This window comes from Monodelphis domestica, chromosome 1, assembly GCF_027887165.1.
Source record: "Monodelphis domestica isolate mMonDom1 chromosome 1, mMonDom1.pri, whole genome shotgun sequence".
Taxonomy (NCBI): Eukaryota; Metazoa; Chordata; class Mammalia; order Didelphimorphia; family Didelphidae; genus Monodelphis; species Monodelphis domestica.
In genome coordinates this window covers 30,252,918-30,271,475 of record NC_077227.1, presented here as the reverse complement: position 1 = coordinate 30,271,475, position 18,558 = coordinate 30,252,918, and the positions used below count along the sequence as shown (strand labels likewise).

At 41.5% G+C, this 18,558-nt stretch overlaps 1 protein-coding gene across 2 annotated transcripts in view; it reads left to right on the top strand.

The window, feature by feature from the left end:
- DNA2 (DNA replication helicase/nuclease 2) overlaps positions 1-18,558 on the top strand; it is a 40,236-nt gene that overhangs the window by 16,519 nt on the left and 5,159 nt on the right. For both annotated transcript variants that reach the window (XM_056796201.1, XM_056796208.1), the window contains exons 6-17: positions 1,188-1,407; positions 4,562-4,679; positions 5,324-5,489; positions 5,921-6,115; positions 8,357-8,587; positions 12,963-13,079; positions 13,156-13,265; positions 14,396-14,505; positions 15,307-15,531; positions 16,287-16,480; positions 16,585-16,674; positions 18,039-18,243. In XM_056796201.1, coding sequence (XP_056652179.1) covers positions 1,188-1,407; positions 4,562-4,679; positions 5,324-5,489; positions 5,921-6,115; positions 8,357-8,587; positions 12,963-13,079; positions 13,156-13,265; positions 14,396-14,505; positions 15,307-15,531; positions 16,287-16,480; positions 16,585-16,674; positions 18,039-18,243 — 1,981 coding nt within the window. The remainder of the gene's footprint in view (positions 1-1,187; positions 1,408-4,561; positions 4,680-5,323; positions 5,490-5,920; positions 6,116-8,356; positions 8,588-12,962; positions 13,080-13,155; positions 13,266-14,395; positions 14,506-15,306; positions 15,532-16,286; positions 16,481-16,584; positions 16,675-18,038; positions 18,244-18,558) is intronic.

The window sequence follows — 18,558 nt, the reverse complement described above, 5'->3', positions numbered from 1 at the left end:
ATCTCTTTGGGGTACAAGTCCAGCAGTGCTATGGCTGGATCAAAGGGCAGACAGTCTTTTATCGCCCTTTGGGCATAGTTCCAGATTTCCCTCCAGAATGGTTGGATCAATTCACAACTCCACCAGCAATGAATTAATGTCCCTACTTTGCCACATCCCCTCCAGCATTCATTACTTTCCTCTGCTGTCATGTTAGCCAATCTGCTAGGTGTGAGGTGATACCTCAGAGGCCTTTTTTTTTTTTAATTTTTATTTTTTAATAAACCCTTACCTTCTGTCTTGGAGTCAATACTGTGTATTGGCTCCAAGGCAGAAGAGCGGTAAGGGCTAGGCAATGGGGGTTAAGTGACTTGTCCAGGGTCACCCAGCTGGGAAGTGTCTGAGGCCAGATTTGAACCCAGGACCTCCTGTCTCTAGGCCTGGCTCTCCATACACTGAGCTACCCAGTTGCCCCCCTCAGAGTTGTTTTGATTTGCATTTATCTGATTATAAGAGATTTAGAACACTTTTTCATGTGCCCAAGCATATTTTTTGAAGGTTGAACAGTCAGTCTTTTGAAAGACTTGGACATTTCTGAGGAAATAAAAGAGGCAAAAAAGAACAAAACTTTTACTTTTGCTCAAGAATTCAAAGGAGTCAACTAAAAATTTAATTGAATCAGTTAATAATTTCAGAGTTTTATAGAAAATAAATCTACATCAATAATCAAGATTTTTTGGTATTATTAATAAAATTCAATAGCAGAAGGTTAAAAAAAAGATTCCAAAAAAACCTACAGAATGTAAAAAGTATTTGAGAATCCATCTATTAAGACAAACACAGAAATTCTATGAATACATTCATAATATCCTTTTTGCATAAGTAGACACTCCTAGACAAATTGGGAGAAATATTCATTGCATCCATTTTAGTGATGAAGAAACTGAGACTGAGAGAGATGAATTGTCTTGCACAAGCTCCCACAGCTAATTACGGTCTGAGGCAGGATCCTCTGGGTCCATCTTGCTGCTTCCATGACTTCTCCTGATCAGCTGGCTGGGACAGAGCCCCAGATCTCCTAACTCCCAGGAAAGTGGTCCTTGCACCAGGGAGAATGGTGCGTTTTCACCCACTTATTAGTTTGTATGCATGGTCATCCTTTTTCTCCTCATTTTCTTCTGAAAAAATATGCATTTAATTTTTTTCAGATTAAGTGATAGAAACAAGAATGAATCGCCCTATAGAATTCAAGTAACAGAAGCTCTAGACATCGAGGAGAACATTTGGTCTCCAAGGTTTGGCCTGAAGGGCAAGATTGATGTCACAGTCAACGTGAAAATACACCGTGGGTCTAAAGCTACGTGCAGAGTGATGCCATTGGAGCTTAAAACCGGCAAGGAATCCAACTCTATTGAGCACAGAAGCCAGGTACAGATGCAAAATCCTGAGATGGAAGATATTTAATATATTCAGGAGCACATTGTGCTTCCTGTATCTTTAAAATGCAATAAGGTACACTTGCTATTGTCATTCCAAATTGTGGCCATATAGAGAAATAGAGCCACGATAAGGATATATCTTCGAAATGTCTACTGTTACGCGTATAAATCTTTCTTTAGAGAAAACAATAGTAGTAGCAGAGTTGTAAACTTACCCTTCAGTTCCCTCCTTCCCTCCCTGATGGTATGATGAATTTCACGTAAAGAGTAAGTAGGGCATGTGTAATACCACAGGATGCACTGATCAAATTTCTACTTTCCAGCACAAGTTTATACGGAAATCACTATCGATTGAATTGTCTAGAAAATAAAAGTGGGATTTTAAATATGCAAGTAGACACTAGGTAAATCCCAATTTTGGCCTTTTCTTATTTTAATTAGCAGGTAGTCCCTGGTTTCCAAATGAATTTTGCGTCAAAAGTTCATTTCCCAATTGATCATTTGGAACTTGTAGCCCATTTTCTCCATAGAAACAATATTATAATGGGGGACTAAGTTCCTAGAAAAGCCTTCCCAAATCATGTTCAGCAAACCCTCTTCCCCTCCATCTGCCAGACGTCGGGAGTTGGCTGACTGGCAGTTTGGTCGGTGGAGGAATTGTGGTGGAATGGGGTGTAAGTAGTTATTTATACATATGTACATATTTACATCTATATATGGATCCTTCCCAAGTCATGTTAAGCATTGCCAGTAGTATGAATTACATTCAGTCATCAACACAACAAAATGTTTAATATTTAATTCATTTAACTACACAACAGCCTGTGATATTCAGATGAATTTAATTGATCAAACCCAGACACCACTCTGTTAATATTATTTTTTCCAATACCAATTTTTTCCATTCCTTACTATCTTGGCAGCTGAATTGCCCTACGTATTCCTGGAAATGATTTAAATAGCAAGGCTCTTGGAACTAACATTTTCTTTGGAGAGTCTTTATCTCTAGGATCCTCGTTCTCTGTCAATTTAAGAAATCTTTTATTTCTTTCTTTTTTTAAACCCTTACCTTTTGTCTTGGAATCAATACTGTGTGTTGGTTCCAAGGCAGAAGAGTGGTCAGGGCTAGGCAAATGGGGGTCAAGTGACTTGCCCAGGGTCATACCGCTGGGAAGTGTATGAGACCAGCTTTGAACCTAGGACCACCCCCTCTCTAGGCCTGACTCTCCATCCCCAGCTGCCCCCAGAAATCTTTTATTTCCTCGCTGAGTTGACTCTTCACTGGGTACAGAATAAACTTTTCATTTTGGTGGGATGGCTGTTTTTAAGTAAAATAGAACTGTATTTGTTTTTCAAAAAATCTATCTTCAGCACTCTGCTAATGGAATAGTTTGCAAATGTAATCTGTTAACATTAGCATGGATCTTTGGCAAATTAGGACTTATTACCAGGCTTTAAAAGAAAGGCTATGCCTAGCTCCAATTTGACCTATCATATTTGCCTATTTACATTTGTAGATTTAACTAGAAGTCCTAAGACTGACGAAATTATATTAAATTCATTTTAATGAGAGTCTTAAGTTCACATTAGTCTACATTATGGAGCTCCCTCGAAAACAGATGATTCTGGATCTTTACATTTTGTCCTCACAGCTTTCTCAAACTAAAATTGATTTACGATGACTCAGATATCATCAGGGGTGCTAAATTGGGCCTTTGAAAGGATCGATACCTGGTCGTGTGGTAAAGAACTCAGCCCAGATGTCAGCATGCTCACCGCAGCGTTAGGCCTTCCTGCTCTATTTCAGATTGGCCAGTGGCCTTGGCAACTTGCTCTTCTGTCTCCTCCCCCTTTGTCTTCCAGCAGGTGTGGGCTGGAATCTTCCACCTTGTCCCACCTAGTTCTTATTTTGGCTTCTCTGGTGGCAAGGGGAAAGCAGAGGGAGGAGGGAGCTGCTTACTCCGCCTCCTTCCCCTTTTCTCCCAACTGTCAGTGGTTTCCCTTGTTCAAATCCTACTCTGTGGTAGCATCTCCACCCCTGGCCCTTTTCCATAGTGTTTCATGCATCAGAAACCCTATTCCGGGTTCTTCACTCCTGGCAGTGTGTCCGGTGATGGAATGATCTGAGCTATTTGAGTGTTTTATTTCAGCGATTTTTTTTTCATGGACTTTGAGTGAAAAAAAGAGAAAATGAAAATGGGGGAGGGGGTCAGGTACAAGACCTATTAATTGATTGTTCTGTCTCTGTTTATTGGTTGTAAAAATGAGATTGTATTCTCTTATGCAGGCAGTCAGGGAGGGAGGCTTTGCTTAGAAGAAACAGCTCGTAGCATTAGGAAAGGAAACAGATGGGCTCCCTAACCCTGGAGGGGCATGAATAAGGAAGGAAATGAGATGAACAGCATCTGGCCAGGGGGACGACACGGCCCTTGGAGGATGTCAGTGACAGATATCCTCAGTCTTTCCCCCATGGCTCCTTATGCTGTGTCACCCAGCCCTTGGGGTGGCCTGCACACTTACTAATAGCCTTGGGCAAAGGCCCTCCTCATTTCCCAGCTTCGAGGGGGAGGGGAACAGAGCAGATGAAGAGGGACCCTCCTTCTGGCATGTCCTAGCTAGGGGTGTCTCCTTTGAGTCCCCAGTCAGGATTGAGATGGCTTTTCCCGATAGAAACATGACTCTACCCTGCAGTTAAGTTCTCATTCGGTTGTCCGTCCCATTGGGGGTTGGGGGCTACCTTGGGAATCCACATACCACCCAGATTGCTTCTGTGGAGAAAAGCTTTCCTGATGTCCAGCTCTAGGTTCATGCCTGAACGTTGATAGCTGAGCCTAACCTGGTCTGTCGTGCATGGTGATCCCGACTGACGTTCCCTATTTAACTTGTCACCCAACCGTAGTCTCTGGAGCGGGTCCTACGCACTTCCGGTCTCCTAAACTCCGGGCGAACATGGGAAAACCAGGGAGCTGTTTTTGTATCGGCTTTTAAGCGGTTGGCAGTTCAGACACTCTTCACGGTGAAAGCAGAATTGCGAAGGAGGTTGATGTTGGAGGAGAAAGAACAGATTTGCTATTGGGACATTCTGTGTATGCTCATCCGTATTTGTTTAAATCACTTCAAAACACTTTTCCATGATTTGTTAGGTGGTTCTCTATACACTACTAAGCCAAGAAAGGAGGGCGGATCCAGAGGCTGGATTGCTTCTCTACCTCCGGACTGCTACCATGTACCCAGTGCCGGCCAACCGTCTTGACAGGAGAGGTAAGGGCCACCCCATTGACCCTGGTTCTCTTCACGGTTAACATAAACGCTTCTCAGCCCTCGTTGTTGGACTCTACTTGGAAAACTGCCTCGGTGCCGTTGCAGTGCATGAGGAAGCATGGCGGCTCCCATTGGTGGGTAGAAATGTTCCAAGGCAGACACAGCTTGTGTTTAGTTTCCTGATCTGTAAAATGAGGTGGTTTGATCCAGTGATCCCCGGGCTCCCTTCTAGCTCTAATCTGTGATTCTACAATCCCTTCTTTTTTTTTTTTTGCCTTCACTTGGTAGACACTAAATGTAGAAAGGAAGGCAATAAGCATTTATGAGCCACCTACTATGTGCTAGGCATTGGGCTAAAGACTTTACAGAGATCTCATTGGGTCCTCACAACAACTCTGTGAGGTCGATGCTCGTATTATCCCCATTTTACAGATGGGAACACTGAAGCAAACAGGCTAAGTGACTCGCCCAGGCACACAGCAAATGAGTGTCGGAGGCTTCTTGACTCAGATTCAGTGCTCTATTTACTGAGCCACCCAGCTGCCAATATTTACACTTATGTAAAGTACTTGGTGATCGCAAAGCATGTTTAATGGTTAAATCAAATGAAAATGAATTTATTTTTTTTTCTTTTAAAAAAATAGAGTTAATAAAGCTAAGAAACCAGTTGGCATTCTACCTGTCCCACAGTGTCACCAAATCCATTGCGGAAAAGGAGCAAACTCAGCTGACACCATTGCCGCCCGTCATTAATGATAGTTTTGCCTGTAAATATTGCTCACAAACGTACAACTGTGCTCTTTATAGCAGGTAACGACTTCCAAGTTGTTTATTGTTTGTTGGTGACGTTTGTTTTTATATCACCTTTATTTCTATGTCAATATACAGAGAGCTATCGCTGGTGGCAAATTGAGTTACAATTAAGTACGATTGATGGGATTAGCAGTGAGGGGTTCATGATGGTTCTTACAAGCTGCCTCACTGCCCTTTTGTGTCAGTAATCTGATCTCCTAGATAGGCCTTCTCCTCCCGCCACGGCAGTCCCTTCGCTTTGGATGAATATTTCTTAACTATTTTATATTTCAAAAGCCTTTTGGGCCCCCTTAAGATACTGAATACTGCCTCCTGTAGGAGAAATGGACTGAGAGCTCGAATCCTTGACAGCTTGACTTCAGAGGGAATTCATGTCGTAACGACGCTTTTGTCTCCGGTACTTGTCTCACGTGGAATTTTCACTTTAGAGCAGTGGAACAGCCCATGGACAAGAGCCTGGCTGCGGGCGCCACGCTGCCTAAAATAGAAAAGATGACCCAGCACTTGAAGTATTCCCATCTCCAGTATTTCAGCCTCTGGTATCTCATGCTCACCCTGGAGTCCCAATCGAAAGACACCCGGAAGAGCCACAGAAACATATGGCTAATGTCAGCTGCAGAAAGGTAAGGAGAACATTTTGTCTTAGGAGGTAACACGCGGTGGGAGGAGCCCTGGATTTGGGGCCAGAGAGCCCGGGCTCAGGTTCTGGGTCTGCTTCTGATTAAGGAGACCTGCAGGGCCTTGGATGTGGAATGAGAGGGCTGGGGCGGCTGATCGCACGGTTTCTGGAAGGCCTTTCCCAACCAGTAGGAAGGCTTCCTTGACTGGCGCCCCGCGATGACAGACAGAGTTACCAGGCGAACGTTGGTGTTACAAGCTGCAGCTTGGGATCCTGGCATATTTCCTGAGATGCAGCCTCGAGCCCATCTATTCCTTCTTTTCGATTCCGGTTCCTGCTCATCGCTCATCTGCTGTCCTCGTCCCGGAGAGATGTGCTAAGTGGACTGGTCCTCCCGTGGCACATCTGGGCGGGAGACGCTCTGCATGCACTCACTTTTTCTCATGAGGCCATTGATTCTTTGGAATAATCATGGAGTTCATGAAGGCCATAGCAGACACAAGTAAATCATACCGCATATCTGGCCCTTCTGTAGTGAAAACATGGAGAAAGAGAGGGACAAATCTGGCCATTTCGCTTGATACCAAGGAAATGCGAAGAAGACCTATTCAGGGGTCTTAACTGAGGCTCTGTGAAATTGGGTTTTTAATATTTTGATGACTATAGTTCAGTACTGTTGGTTTCCTTGGTAATCTTATGCATTTTATTTTATACATTTATAGACAAACATATACATATAGATACAAGTTTCTCTGAATTCCTCATATTAATTTCCTATGGCATGATGATATTTCATTATATTCCTGAGTCATAATTTGTTCAGCCATTCCCTCTTTGAGGGGCACCTACTTTGTTTCCAGTTTTTGCTACATAAAGAAATACTGCTAAGAATCTTTTGGTATATTTAATGGCCCATTTTCTTTTTTTTTTTTATATTTTATTTGATCATTTCCAAGCATTATTCGTTAAAGACATAGATCATTTTCTTTCCCCCCCCCCCCACCCCCCATAGCCGACGCGTAAATCCACTGGGCATTACATGTTTTCTTGATTTGAACCCATTGCCATGTTGATAATATTTGCATTAGAGTGTTCATTTAGAGTCTCTCCTCTGTCATGTCCCCTCAACCTCTGTATTCAGGCAGTTGCTTTTCCTCGGTGTTTCCACTCCCATAGTTTATCCTTTGCTTATGAATGGTGTTTTTTTCTCCTGGATCCCTGCAAGTTGTTCAGGGACATTACACCGCCCCTAATGGAGAAGTCCATTACGTTCGATTATACCACAGTGTATTAGTCTCTGTGTACAATGTTCTCCTGGTTCTGCTCCTCTCGCTCTGCATCACTTCCTGGAGGTTGTTCTGTTTTCCTTTTTAAAAAATATTCTTACTTATTCTACTAGATGTCTTCCAATTACACATAAAAATATTTTTTACATTCATTTTTGAAATTTTTGAGTTCCAAATTCTTTTCCTCTAGCCTATCTCCCACCCATTGAGAAGGCAAGCTGTGTGATATTGATTATACATGTTAAGTCATGTAAAACATTTCCATATTAGCCAAGGAAAACACAACCCCACCCTCCAAATAAAGAAAAACAAAGTGTTCACCTCTTCACTGAGAGGTCTTTTTTAAATTTAAACATTTTAATTTAATTAATTGCACTCAGAGGTCTTCTCTTTGGAGGGAAAGCATTTTTCATCCTGAGTCCACTTGGGGATTTCTTATGGGGGAAGAGGAGAGAGGAAGGCACTCCCCCCTCTTGCTATCACCAGACAGAGACCATCAGGATATGCATGTCTTCTTTTTTATTTATTTATTTTTTTTAAACCCTCACCTCCCGTCTTGGAGTCAATACTGTGTATTGGCTCCAAGGCAGAAGAGTGGTGAGGGCTAGGCAATGGGGGTCAAGTGACTTGCCCAGGGTCACACAGCTGGGAAGTGTCTGAGGCCAGATTTGAACCCAGGACCTCCCATCTCTAGGCCTGGCTCTCAATCCACTGAGCCACCCAGCTGCCCCCTATATGCATGTCTTCTAAGCTCTCTCTAGGATTAATTTCAAAACAAAAGATGTAGATATTGAATAAATGTTATGAAAAATGAGTAGATCACTGGAAATGTGGTAGAAATTTCATGTATTTGGTACCTTAGCATAAGTCTGATGGATCCAGGAAAAAAAGATGCAAATATGGGAAGACATGAATGTGATAATATTAACAAGTGGTTTCCTTCTGTCTTTGAATTCTAGAGAGAAGACTGGAGACTGCATTGGAAATCTGATGAGAACAGAAGATGTACAGACTATTTGTAATGGACAATATTTACATACTTTTCAGCATAAACATGGCACAATACCTAATACAAACCTGATGACAGGAGACAGAGTCATGCTAAGTGGAGAAGAAAGAAGGCTACTGGCTTTGAGTAGTGGCTATGTCAAGGCGATCACCAGGACAACAGTCACCTGTTTGCTAGACAGGTGAATTCATTTATTTTGGTTTTTAAATGGCTAATTAAAATATAACATGGGCAGAAAAGTTTTTAAAAGTTGTTTATTTTGCAACTGTCTTAGTCAAATGTGAAGGAAAGGATTTATTTAAAATTTTTTTCTTTTTGCATTGTACTAGATTCTAGTCTCTTGAGATCTTTTTTTAATGCTAATTGTCATCCAGTGTGTGAGCTCAGCTTTGTGCCATCTGCAGATTTTATGCCTTTATCTGAATCATTGGGAAAAAAAAATGAAATAGCAAAGGGCCAAGTAATGGATCTCTGCAGCACCCCACTGGAGATAATCATTCTTGTAGCCGTGGGATCATTAGTGATGACTCTTTGGAGTTGTCTATTCAGCCAGTTCCAAATTCCCCTCATTGTACTATCTTCTTGTTCTCATTTCTCTATCTTTTCTCCAAGAATAGCCTGATAATACTTTATCAAATTTATTTCCATTTTAGTAACATGGTAACCTCAGAGGCAATTAGATGACTTTAAGAGACAGTTGGAGTTAGGAATACTTCAATTCAAATCCAACTTGGACACTTAATAGCCATGTGACCCTGGACGAGTCATTTGATCTCTGTTTGCCTTCATTTCCTCACCTGTAAAATGAAGATTCTAATGACATCTACCTCGCAAATTTGCATGAGGATTAAATGAAATAATTTGTGATATGTGCCTGGCACACAGTAGATGCTTAACGAATGCTTTTTCCCCAACCCACTTCCTAGGCTAATCTAGCTAGATGGAGCCTTTCTGGCTCTTTGTTATCATCTTTTTCTTTCCTAGATGTTTACTAACCACACCTTTAATAGTACCTTATATAATTTTGCCAGAATCGAGCATCCTCTCTTCTCTCCGCACTTTTGAAGACTGAGTTCCTCTTTGCTTTTCCCCATTCCTGTAGCACCACATCTCTTTGTTTTTTAAATAGCACTGGTGGTGACTCCGTGGTCACATCTGCCAGTTTTCTCCTGAGTAATTTTCTGATCAAATCCTTACTCATTGCGGCTCTGGATTCCTCATTTGCCATATTTTTCTGCTCTTTCTGGTCCAAAAGTCGTTCTCCTCAGTAGAGAAAACAGAAGCACAAAAAAGCAGAGTCCTTCTGATCTGTCTCAGAAGAGATGCGCCTCCTCCTCGTCAGTCTGGCTTGTCTGAGCTTCCTCTTTTCCAAGACTTGAGAGAGGGAGATCTGTGATTTCATTCATGTCAGTATTGCCTTTAGTGATCGAGCTCTCAGCCCGGAACTTAGTCCAGGTGCCTCTTGTTCATGCTCTCTTGTCAGTCCGTGCCAGGCACCTTCTTTATGTTCTTGGATACTGCTAGAACAGCCAGCCTCTCCTTTGTCTCCCTCTCCCTGGGCTACTCCCTCACCACCCATCTGCTTTTCTCTTCCTGCATTTTTATGAGATCATTTTTTCTGCTTCCTTCTTACAGTTCCTGCCTTCTCATTTATTAAGCCAATTGATACTCACCGTAGACCTCTCCGTTGCCATTTGATTTCTCCAAATTCAGCTAAGAAATCCTTTTTGTTTTCTTCGGATGTCCTCACCAGACTCGGTTCATTTTGAGCCTTGACACTATTTTCAGAGGCTCAGGCCACTCCTTGAACTCCTTACCTTTCCCTTGCTTCCATTCTTCATACATAGCTTTTAGAAACCCAAGTTAGTTGGTAAAGTTTTTTGTGCATTTGTACACACTGGAATCTTTAAGCAACTATTTCTTTCCCTCTTTGTTGATGCCAGGGTTGTGACACTGAGAGGAAAGGTAGGAGCCAGATGGGGGTTTGCATAAACTCTTATTGTAAATATGAGAAAAGTGCTAAGCATCACATCATATTTAGGAGGCGTTTCTTTCCCACAGAATATTGTTTATGTAAAAGCATTACCCAAAACATTTCTAGGGCGCCTTCGCAAACCCAAACAATCCCAAGGGCCATCGTTCATTCCCAGATATCCCCTCTGCACCTTGTGTAAACAGCTTTGCTGTGGCCTTCAGCAGAACACAGCGGCATCTCTGTGAAAATTATTCGTGGCTTCTTTCTCCCTGGGTCAGACCCCAACATTTATTCATTGCTCTTTTCTCCCTGGGTCAGACCCCAACATCTCTCTGACCTTATCACCTCTTTGTCAAAATTGCTTCTCTCTGTCTTAGGAATTTCCTTCATTCTTACTCCTCCTGGATGGACTTATTACTCTATAATATCTGTAACTAAATTCTTAACTTCAGGTTCATGGACTTTTTTTTTAATATCTCGATACCTATTTCATTAAAATGGGTTTCCTTTGTAATTCGGTGTATTGCATTTTATGCATTTAAAAACATTTTTTGAAGATATCCATATGTTTCACCAGACTGCCCCCTGGTTCATGACACAAAAAAGGTTAAGAACCCCGATCTCTGGTATTCTGTTCATTCTTCCTCTGAATCCTTTGAAATCTGTTTTCCTAAAATATAGGATGTATAATATTAGGAATGTTCTCAGCTTCCCTTTCCTATTCATCACAGATCCTAAGAAGTTATATCCTCCCAAAGTTTCCTTTGTATTATTTCATATAACTCTTTCCAGGTTTTTTTGTGATTATTCTGTTTTTCATTTCTTATGGCATAATAGTATTCCATTAAAATTACATACCACAGCTTGTTCAGCCATTCCCCAGCTGATGGATATCCCTTCAGTTTCCAGTTCTTTGCCACCACAGAAAGGCTGCTTTAATAGTTTTGTCTAACTAAGTCCTTTCCCCCTATCTTTGATCTCTTTCGGATACAGACGTAGTAGTAGTAGTCTTGTTCGGTCAAAGAGTATGCACATTTTTATGGCCTTTTAGGCCCTTTTTAATTTCTTTTAAATAAAATGTACCCTTCTGAAGTCATATTCCATTTTCTAAAAATAAAAAGCAAAATGTAAAACTAATAAAGCAATGGATTAATTATGGGTTTTAAACTGATTTAGATATTCTGCTTGCTTTGCTCAAAGTATCTTCAGTTTTTATCAGTGAAGTGAAGCTCATAAATGAACTTCTGCAGGGCCAGGTGCAAGGATGCTAAAGAGACTGGTTATAAAAAAAGAAAATATTTATGGCAATATATAAGGATAAAAGCATTTCTAACTCTAAGGGATTCTAAGTCCACCCTAATAAAACTCCTTGGTTGTGCAAGGAACTGCTTCTCTTGTGTCCATGGGCGACATGATCCTTCCCGATCTGCCTAACCCAAATTTTTACTATTCCAAATAAACTAACAATATTATGCTTATAATTTTTAATTCACCTCCAAGTTATAAAAAGACCAAAGGCTAGCTGGTTGAGTCTCAGCAAGAATCAAGTTAGGACTTTGAGCCTTAGCAGACTCAGAGTCCAAATCAAAGTCCAGGGCTTTCTTTGATCTCAGAGTTAAACAATCTATAAAACACTAATAGATAGTAGTGTTTCCCAAGTTGGAAAAAGAAAACACTGAGCTCCTTCAGATCTTTCCCTCCTTTCCTTCTAGACAGTAAGAGTGAGAGTCTGACTGCCAACTGCCACACAGAAAAAGCTAGACCTGAAAATGACACTGTTTCAGCTGTTTGAAACTCCAATTCCTTCTCAAGCCAGCTTATCTACTTCTTATCTCTAAACGAATGTAACAAGACCTAATTTCTAATATCATCCTTATAATTCTTGGGTCTTGTCTCCCCAAGTCTCAGTGATACCTTTTTTAAAGTTAGCTCTTGTAGCTTCTTCAATGCTAGGAACTCCTGATGAATATTCTCTCTCTCTCTTGACCAGAACAACAGCTGCTCTAGATATTGGGGTGGGGGAAAGGGGGGTGTTCAGAGTTGTGACTTCTTCCGGGACTTGGCAGTCCTTGATTGGACATGAGCCTAGGCTTTACTATGGAGACCTTCCTCCATCCATGATGCTCCATTTGGTACCTTTTGCTGTGTTGCCTTATAATCTCTCCTTCTCCCTGCTTGTTTTTTTGCATTTCCCAGAGACACTTGAGGCCATGGATTGGCTTCTTGGATTTTGCCCCCTTTCACTTCTTCATGTTTCTATTGCTATTCTACTTAGATTCTACCTCCTCTGGATGGCATGTAGCTTGGTGAATAGGCAAAGACAGTTTCTCCCTCCTTTTCCTTTTCAGGTGAAAGCCCTTTGATTAGATTTTCAAGGCTGCCAGGAAATACAGTTTTATCTCTCTAAGTTAGGTGCATCCAGGAGCTTGCCAATTCTGCATTTTAAATCATGGTTAAGAAATCAAAATTCCAAGTTCAGAATTCATCTTTTTTAACTAGCTGTATATTTCCTCTGTTTATCTTAATTTGAAATGTTATTGAATGAAAAACATTTTTCCACGTGCGCATTTTATTGTTTCAGGAATTTATCAAAATTGCCTCGAGTAACTTTGTTTAGATTAGACCATGAAGAAAGAATTGGTGGTATTGAAACCCCACTAGGAAACCTGTCTAAACTGATGGAAAACACCCCTGTCAGGTTGGTAGCAACAAGTTACTCAATATTTCACTAGTCTTTTCGAGAACACTATCGACAACAACTTTTTTCTCTCCAGTGAAAAGCTTCGAGATTTAATCATTGACTTCCGTGAGCCCCAATTTATACAGTATCTGAGTTCTGTGCTTCCGCACGAAGCAAAGGATACCGTTGCCAACATTTTAAAAGGTATAAGCTAAAGTCGGTGTTTTTTTTTTAATCCATCTTTACTTGTTCTACTTACAATTAAAACGGTAGCATAATCTCTATTTAGCATCTTTGGGAGTATGGAGAGTTAAAATAAAGAAGAGTCTTTGTTTCTAGAAGTTGGGAGTCACTGAAAACATCACCCCATTTCCCTAATTCTGTCTAGCCCGTGGCCTTCCTCCTCATCTTATCTGGGTTCGTTCCCTGTCCATCTGCGGCATCCTTCCAATGTGCTTGTACTCATGGACCAGCTCCGAAGGTTATGCATCCTCTGAATGGCATATGTCAGCCCATTGGCATTCTTCATGCACTTGGTTTTTCAGTGATTTTGAATCTCCTTTAGGAGGCTTCAGTGCTATTCCTGGGCTTGACGCCAATCAGCAGGTTATCATTCTAAAAGAGAAGCATCCAGAGGGGTCTCTCTGTTCTGGCCATCCTCCATGATCATAGTGACCACCTCCGATTGGCCCCTTTTACTGAATAGTAATCAGATGGCTATTGAATAGTTATTCCTGTTGTAATCGCCCTCGGGGAATGTTGTTGTGATCCTAGTGTCTTCTTTTTTTTTAACAGTGTTTTATTTTATCATTTTCAAACATGATTCATTAGAGACAAAGATCATCCTCCCCCCAGTTACAGTGACTCGACTCCACAGGAATCCCTTAGGAAGGCGCTCAGTTGGCTTACCAGCAGCTAAGGCAGTCTTTGTAAGGTGTTTAAAATGTGTGGTTCTTGGCACCTCTGCTGCCTTTTCTGCCCCTGCGCCCCCATCGCTGCAGAAGCAGAGGGGCACAAGACTGCAGGCGTCCTTGTGTTTGTCTTTTTTCATGGATGAGTTGTCATGGCCATCGAATTCACTGCCCCATGCTTAGCCTGGATCCTCTGTTCTCAGCTTGCTTCTCTTTAGTCGGTGTGGGAAGCGTCCTGAAAGCCTTTCTAGCAGGGGAGAGTCTATGAACTTTGTGCTCCTCTGGCATGGCCTCAGAGAGCCCAGGGTCACTTCTTGGGGGGGGGAGCCGTGCCATACTTTGTGAAGGGTCAAAACTAAAAATACTCCAATTACTGGCTAAAATCCATTTTTTTCTTTCTTCTGAAAATATTTCAAAATATAGGCTTGAATAAACCCCAGAGGCAAGCAATGAAAAAAGTACTTCTTTCCAAAGACTACACACTTATTGTCGGTATGCCTGGGACTGGGAAAACCACGACAATATGTGCCCTAGTAAGGATCTATAATTTTGTTTATAAATAATATATTTATATCAGCCTCTGTTCAGCTCAAAGGATTTGCTGTTAAGTCTCAAAGAGACTGAATATGGATCTTTGTGGAAAAACAATCAATAAAATCTTTGTGAAATGGCCTTTTCTTTCATTTTTGGGATAGCAACATTATAACCCTGAACTGAGAAAAGTTGCCATTTATATGACAAATTTGTCACATTTTGCAGTTCATACTCTGACTGATGGGTGTATATTTTATCTGTTTCTCTATACAAGTTGGTGAAATATTCTGAGGGTTGGACATTAGACAGTGCAAGTTTTTTTAGACTTAATTTATGTTGACAGACTTTTAAAGTAATCCTGTAGGAAATTAAGGTTTTAATTCAGTTTAAGAATATAATATATTACCAATTCTAGTAATCTTATATCGTTTTTATTTAGTGGTTTGGCTTTCTAATGGAAAAATGCTTCTGATTTTCTAGGATGTTTATATGTAGTATTATTTTTTGATATTTCAGATTTTCTAGTACTTTTATAGTATTAAGAGTATGTCAAGCAGTAGCTAGTTGGCTCAATGAATAGAGCACCAGACCAGGAGTTAGGAGGACCTGGGTTCAAATCTAGCCCCAGACACTTCCTAGCTCTGTGATCCTAGAAAAGTCACTTAACCCCAATTGCTCAGTCCTTACCCTTCTGTCTTTAGAGTTTCTACATCAGAAAATAAGGGTTAAAAAAAAGAGACTATAGCAAGAATAACCTGGAATTTCAATTAATATTTTATTTTCTTGTTTCCTGTTCTTAGGTAAGAATCCTCTATGCCTGTGGCTTCAGTGTTTTGTTGACCAGTTACACTCATTCGGCTGTTGATAATATTCTTTTGAAGTTAATGAAATTTAAAGTAGGATTTTTGCGTTTGGGCCAAACTCAGAAGGTTCACCCGAACATCCAGAAATTTACAGAGGAAGAAATTTGCAGAGAAAAATCTATTAAGTCCTTAACTAGTCTGGAGGAGCTCTATAACAGTCAAGTAAGCAAAATAGTGCCATGACATTGCTGACATTCACTTCTGGGGCTGCTGTAATGAGCAAACAGATTTGAGTATGTGTAAAAATCCTCCCAATGGTATATGTCACTTGCCTCTTTTGCTCTCGTACTCACTGCTGCTGTGAAGAGAAGCGATTTAAAAAAAATCTTCCTGGGAATCCATACTTGGCATTTTATAAAATTTTGGAAAGAGATTTTTCTTTTGGTAGCTTGGCCACTCTCTGTACCAAGACTAATTTAGACACTTCGACAATTCTCCACATATTTAAGGCTGAATACACAAGAGCCGGAGTCATGACTTTTTCTTTTTGAACACCATTTGGATTATACTTCCATGAAGATTTCTGATTTCAGTTTGGAAATACTTGGGAGATAGTATGGGATAACACAGCCCTGGCCAGGGAAATAAGGGACCAAGGGCCTCGTCTAGTCCCAGCACTCCTGTGACCTGGCTTGAGCAGGTCACTTAACCTCGATGAAGAAATTGGACTCGATGGCTTTTCAGACCTCTTTCAACTCCAAGGCTGTGAATTTATTTGCCAGTGTTTATGTTGTTTAGAAGAGAGACTTGATTTTTGTTTTCAGTTTTACATTAAAACCTAGAAATATTTCAGTGATATTTCAGAACTTTTGCTATTAAAGAACAAAGAACATCCTGTTGCTTTGCTTTTAGTTTTTCCTGGAGTTACTGTTGTTAGTCTGAATTTTAAAACAATTGTTTTTCTTATTTATTTTTAGCCTATAGTTGCAACAACATGTATGGCAATAAACCACCCAATTTTTTCCCGGAAACGATTTGATTTTTGTATTGTGGATGAAGCTTCCCAGATTAGCCAACCGGTTTGTCTGGGGCCGCTCTTCTTTTCATCTAAGTTTGTACTGGTAGGAGACCATCTGCAGCTTCCTCCCCTCGTGCTGAATAGCGAAGCAAGGTAAGAGAGATGGATGGTTGCAGACCTGGATTTTTACCAGCTGTGATTTCCAACATGGAATTTAGTGTTCAATGCACTCATTTATTTATTGGATTTGCTAACAGAGGTCTTGGCATGAGTGAAAGTTTATTCAAGAGGCTGGAGCAGAAACAGAATGCCGTTGTTCAGTTAACTGTGCAGTATAGAATGAACAGGTAATTCTCTCTCTGTCTCCTCATTCCTTTTCTAATGAGTTCTGCTTCACCCTGGGTCTCCCACCTCAGCCCCTTCCATTATGTCCTGTTATGGCCTCAACACACTCTTATCTGTGAACATTTATTTTTTATTTTCTAAAACCCTGACCTTCTGTTTTAGAATCAATACTGTTTTAGAATCAATACTGTGTATTGGTTCCAAGGCAGCAGAGCAGTAAGGGCTAGGCAGTGGGGGTTAGTGACTTGCCCAGGGTCACACAGCTAGGAAGTGTTTGAGGCCAGATTGGAATCCAGGACCTCCTGACTCTCGGTCTGGCTTTCCATCCACTGAGCCACCCAGCTTCCCCCCTATCCATGAGCTTTTAAACCACTATTCAAGCATCTTTCTTGCATTATAGATAGATTCCTCTCTCCTTGGAAGCCCCAAAAGGTCTGAAGGAGGGTTGAGCTTCTGCCTCCTTCGCCACTGCCATTTATAGGCCATTCTCCTACCAGGACAGCTTAGTAACTTTCCTTCTTTGGTGGCCTGGGCAGCTTTTTTTTATCCCATTTCTGTCTTCCCCTTCTTGTTCTCCCTCTCCAGGTTGCTCTCCCAGTTTCTCACTGACTTTAGTAGTTTGGTCACTGTTTTCCTCTTCCCTCCATTTTCTGCCACAATCCTCTGGGATGCTGGTTTTCATGATGCCCTCTTCAGCCCTCCCCCTTCCTCTGCCCAGGGAGGTGGCCACACCTCAGATTTGACTTTCTGAGAATCCAGTCATCTCCGAGACCTGGGACTTCAAGAGCAAACTCTCCCACCCTTCCGTCCAGTAGCTCCGCCTCTCCGACTTTCTTCTTTGCTCCACGCCTTTCTCTTCATCCTCGTCTCGACCTCTTGTTCCTTGAGCCTCTCGCCATTTTCTCATTCTCTCCCTTCCTGGTTCTTGAGCCCGCCCTGGCCTCCCCGTCCTGTGTTCTTGCTGCCTGCTCTTGGCTTGGGGTAGGAGAGTTCCCGGCCCGGAAGACCTCCGGCATTTTGGACACTTTTTCGGGGCTTGCTGCCAGCTTCCCAGGAAGCTTTCCTTGTTGCCCCAGGACGACAACAGCATCGTGTAAAAACCTCGTTCTGCACTTTTCTAATCTGCTTCTCATGTAAAACTATTACCGCTTGGGGTCTTGCCCTCGTATCCTCCCACTACGCTTGAAAGCTTCCTGCGGGGCGTGCCAGCATCACATTTTAGGGTTGGATCTCTCTCATTCCTCTTAAAGAGTAGACCCTTAATGTGTTTACTGCACTAATGATTGCTGGCCCTGCTCGTCGTGCTTGATTTTTTTCATGAACGTTTATTTACCAAAATTAATAACGTTGTTTTCAATCTTTTTAGTACAATTATGTCCTTAAGTAATAAGCTCGTGTATGAAGGAAAACTCGAGTGTGGCTCAGACAGAGTTGCCAATGCCATCGTCAGTCTGCCCTTCCTGAAAAACGTCATGCTGGATCTCCAAGCTCGTACCGATCATTCTCAAACCTCTTGGCTGAAGGAGGCATTTGAACCAAACAATCCTGTCTGTTTTCTTAACACAGAAAAGGTAAATATTATAGTCAACATTGTCTCTCTCTAGATTTCTTATATTATTTAAATTTCTTTCTTTTTTTTAAAATTTTTAGACATGATTTTATTTGGTCGTTTCCATACATTATTCACTGGAAACAAAGATCATTTTCTTTTCCTCCCCTCCCCCCCCCCCCCCCCCCACCTTTCCCTCTCCCATAGCCGACGCACAATTCCACTGGTTATCACATGTGTTCTTGACTCGAACCCACTTCCATGTTGTTGGTATTTGCATTAGAGTGTTCATTTAGAGTCTCTCCTCAGTCCTATCCCCTCCACCCCTGTAGTCAAG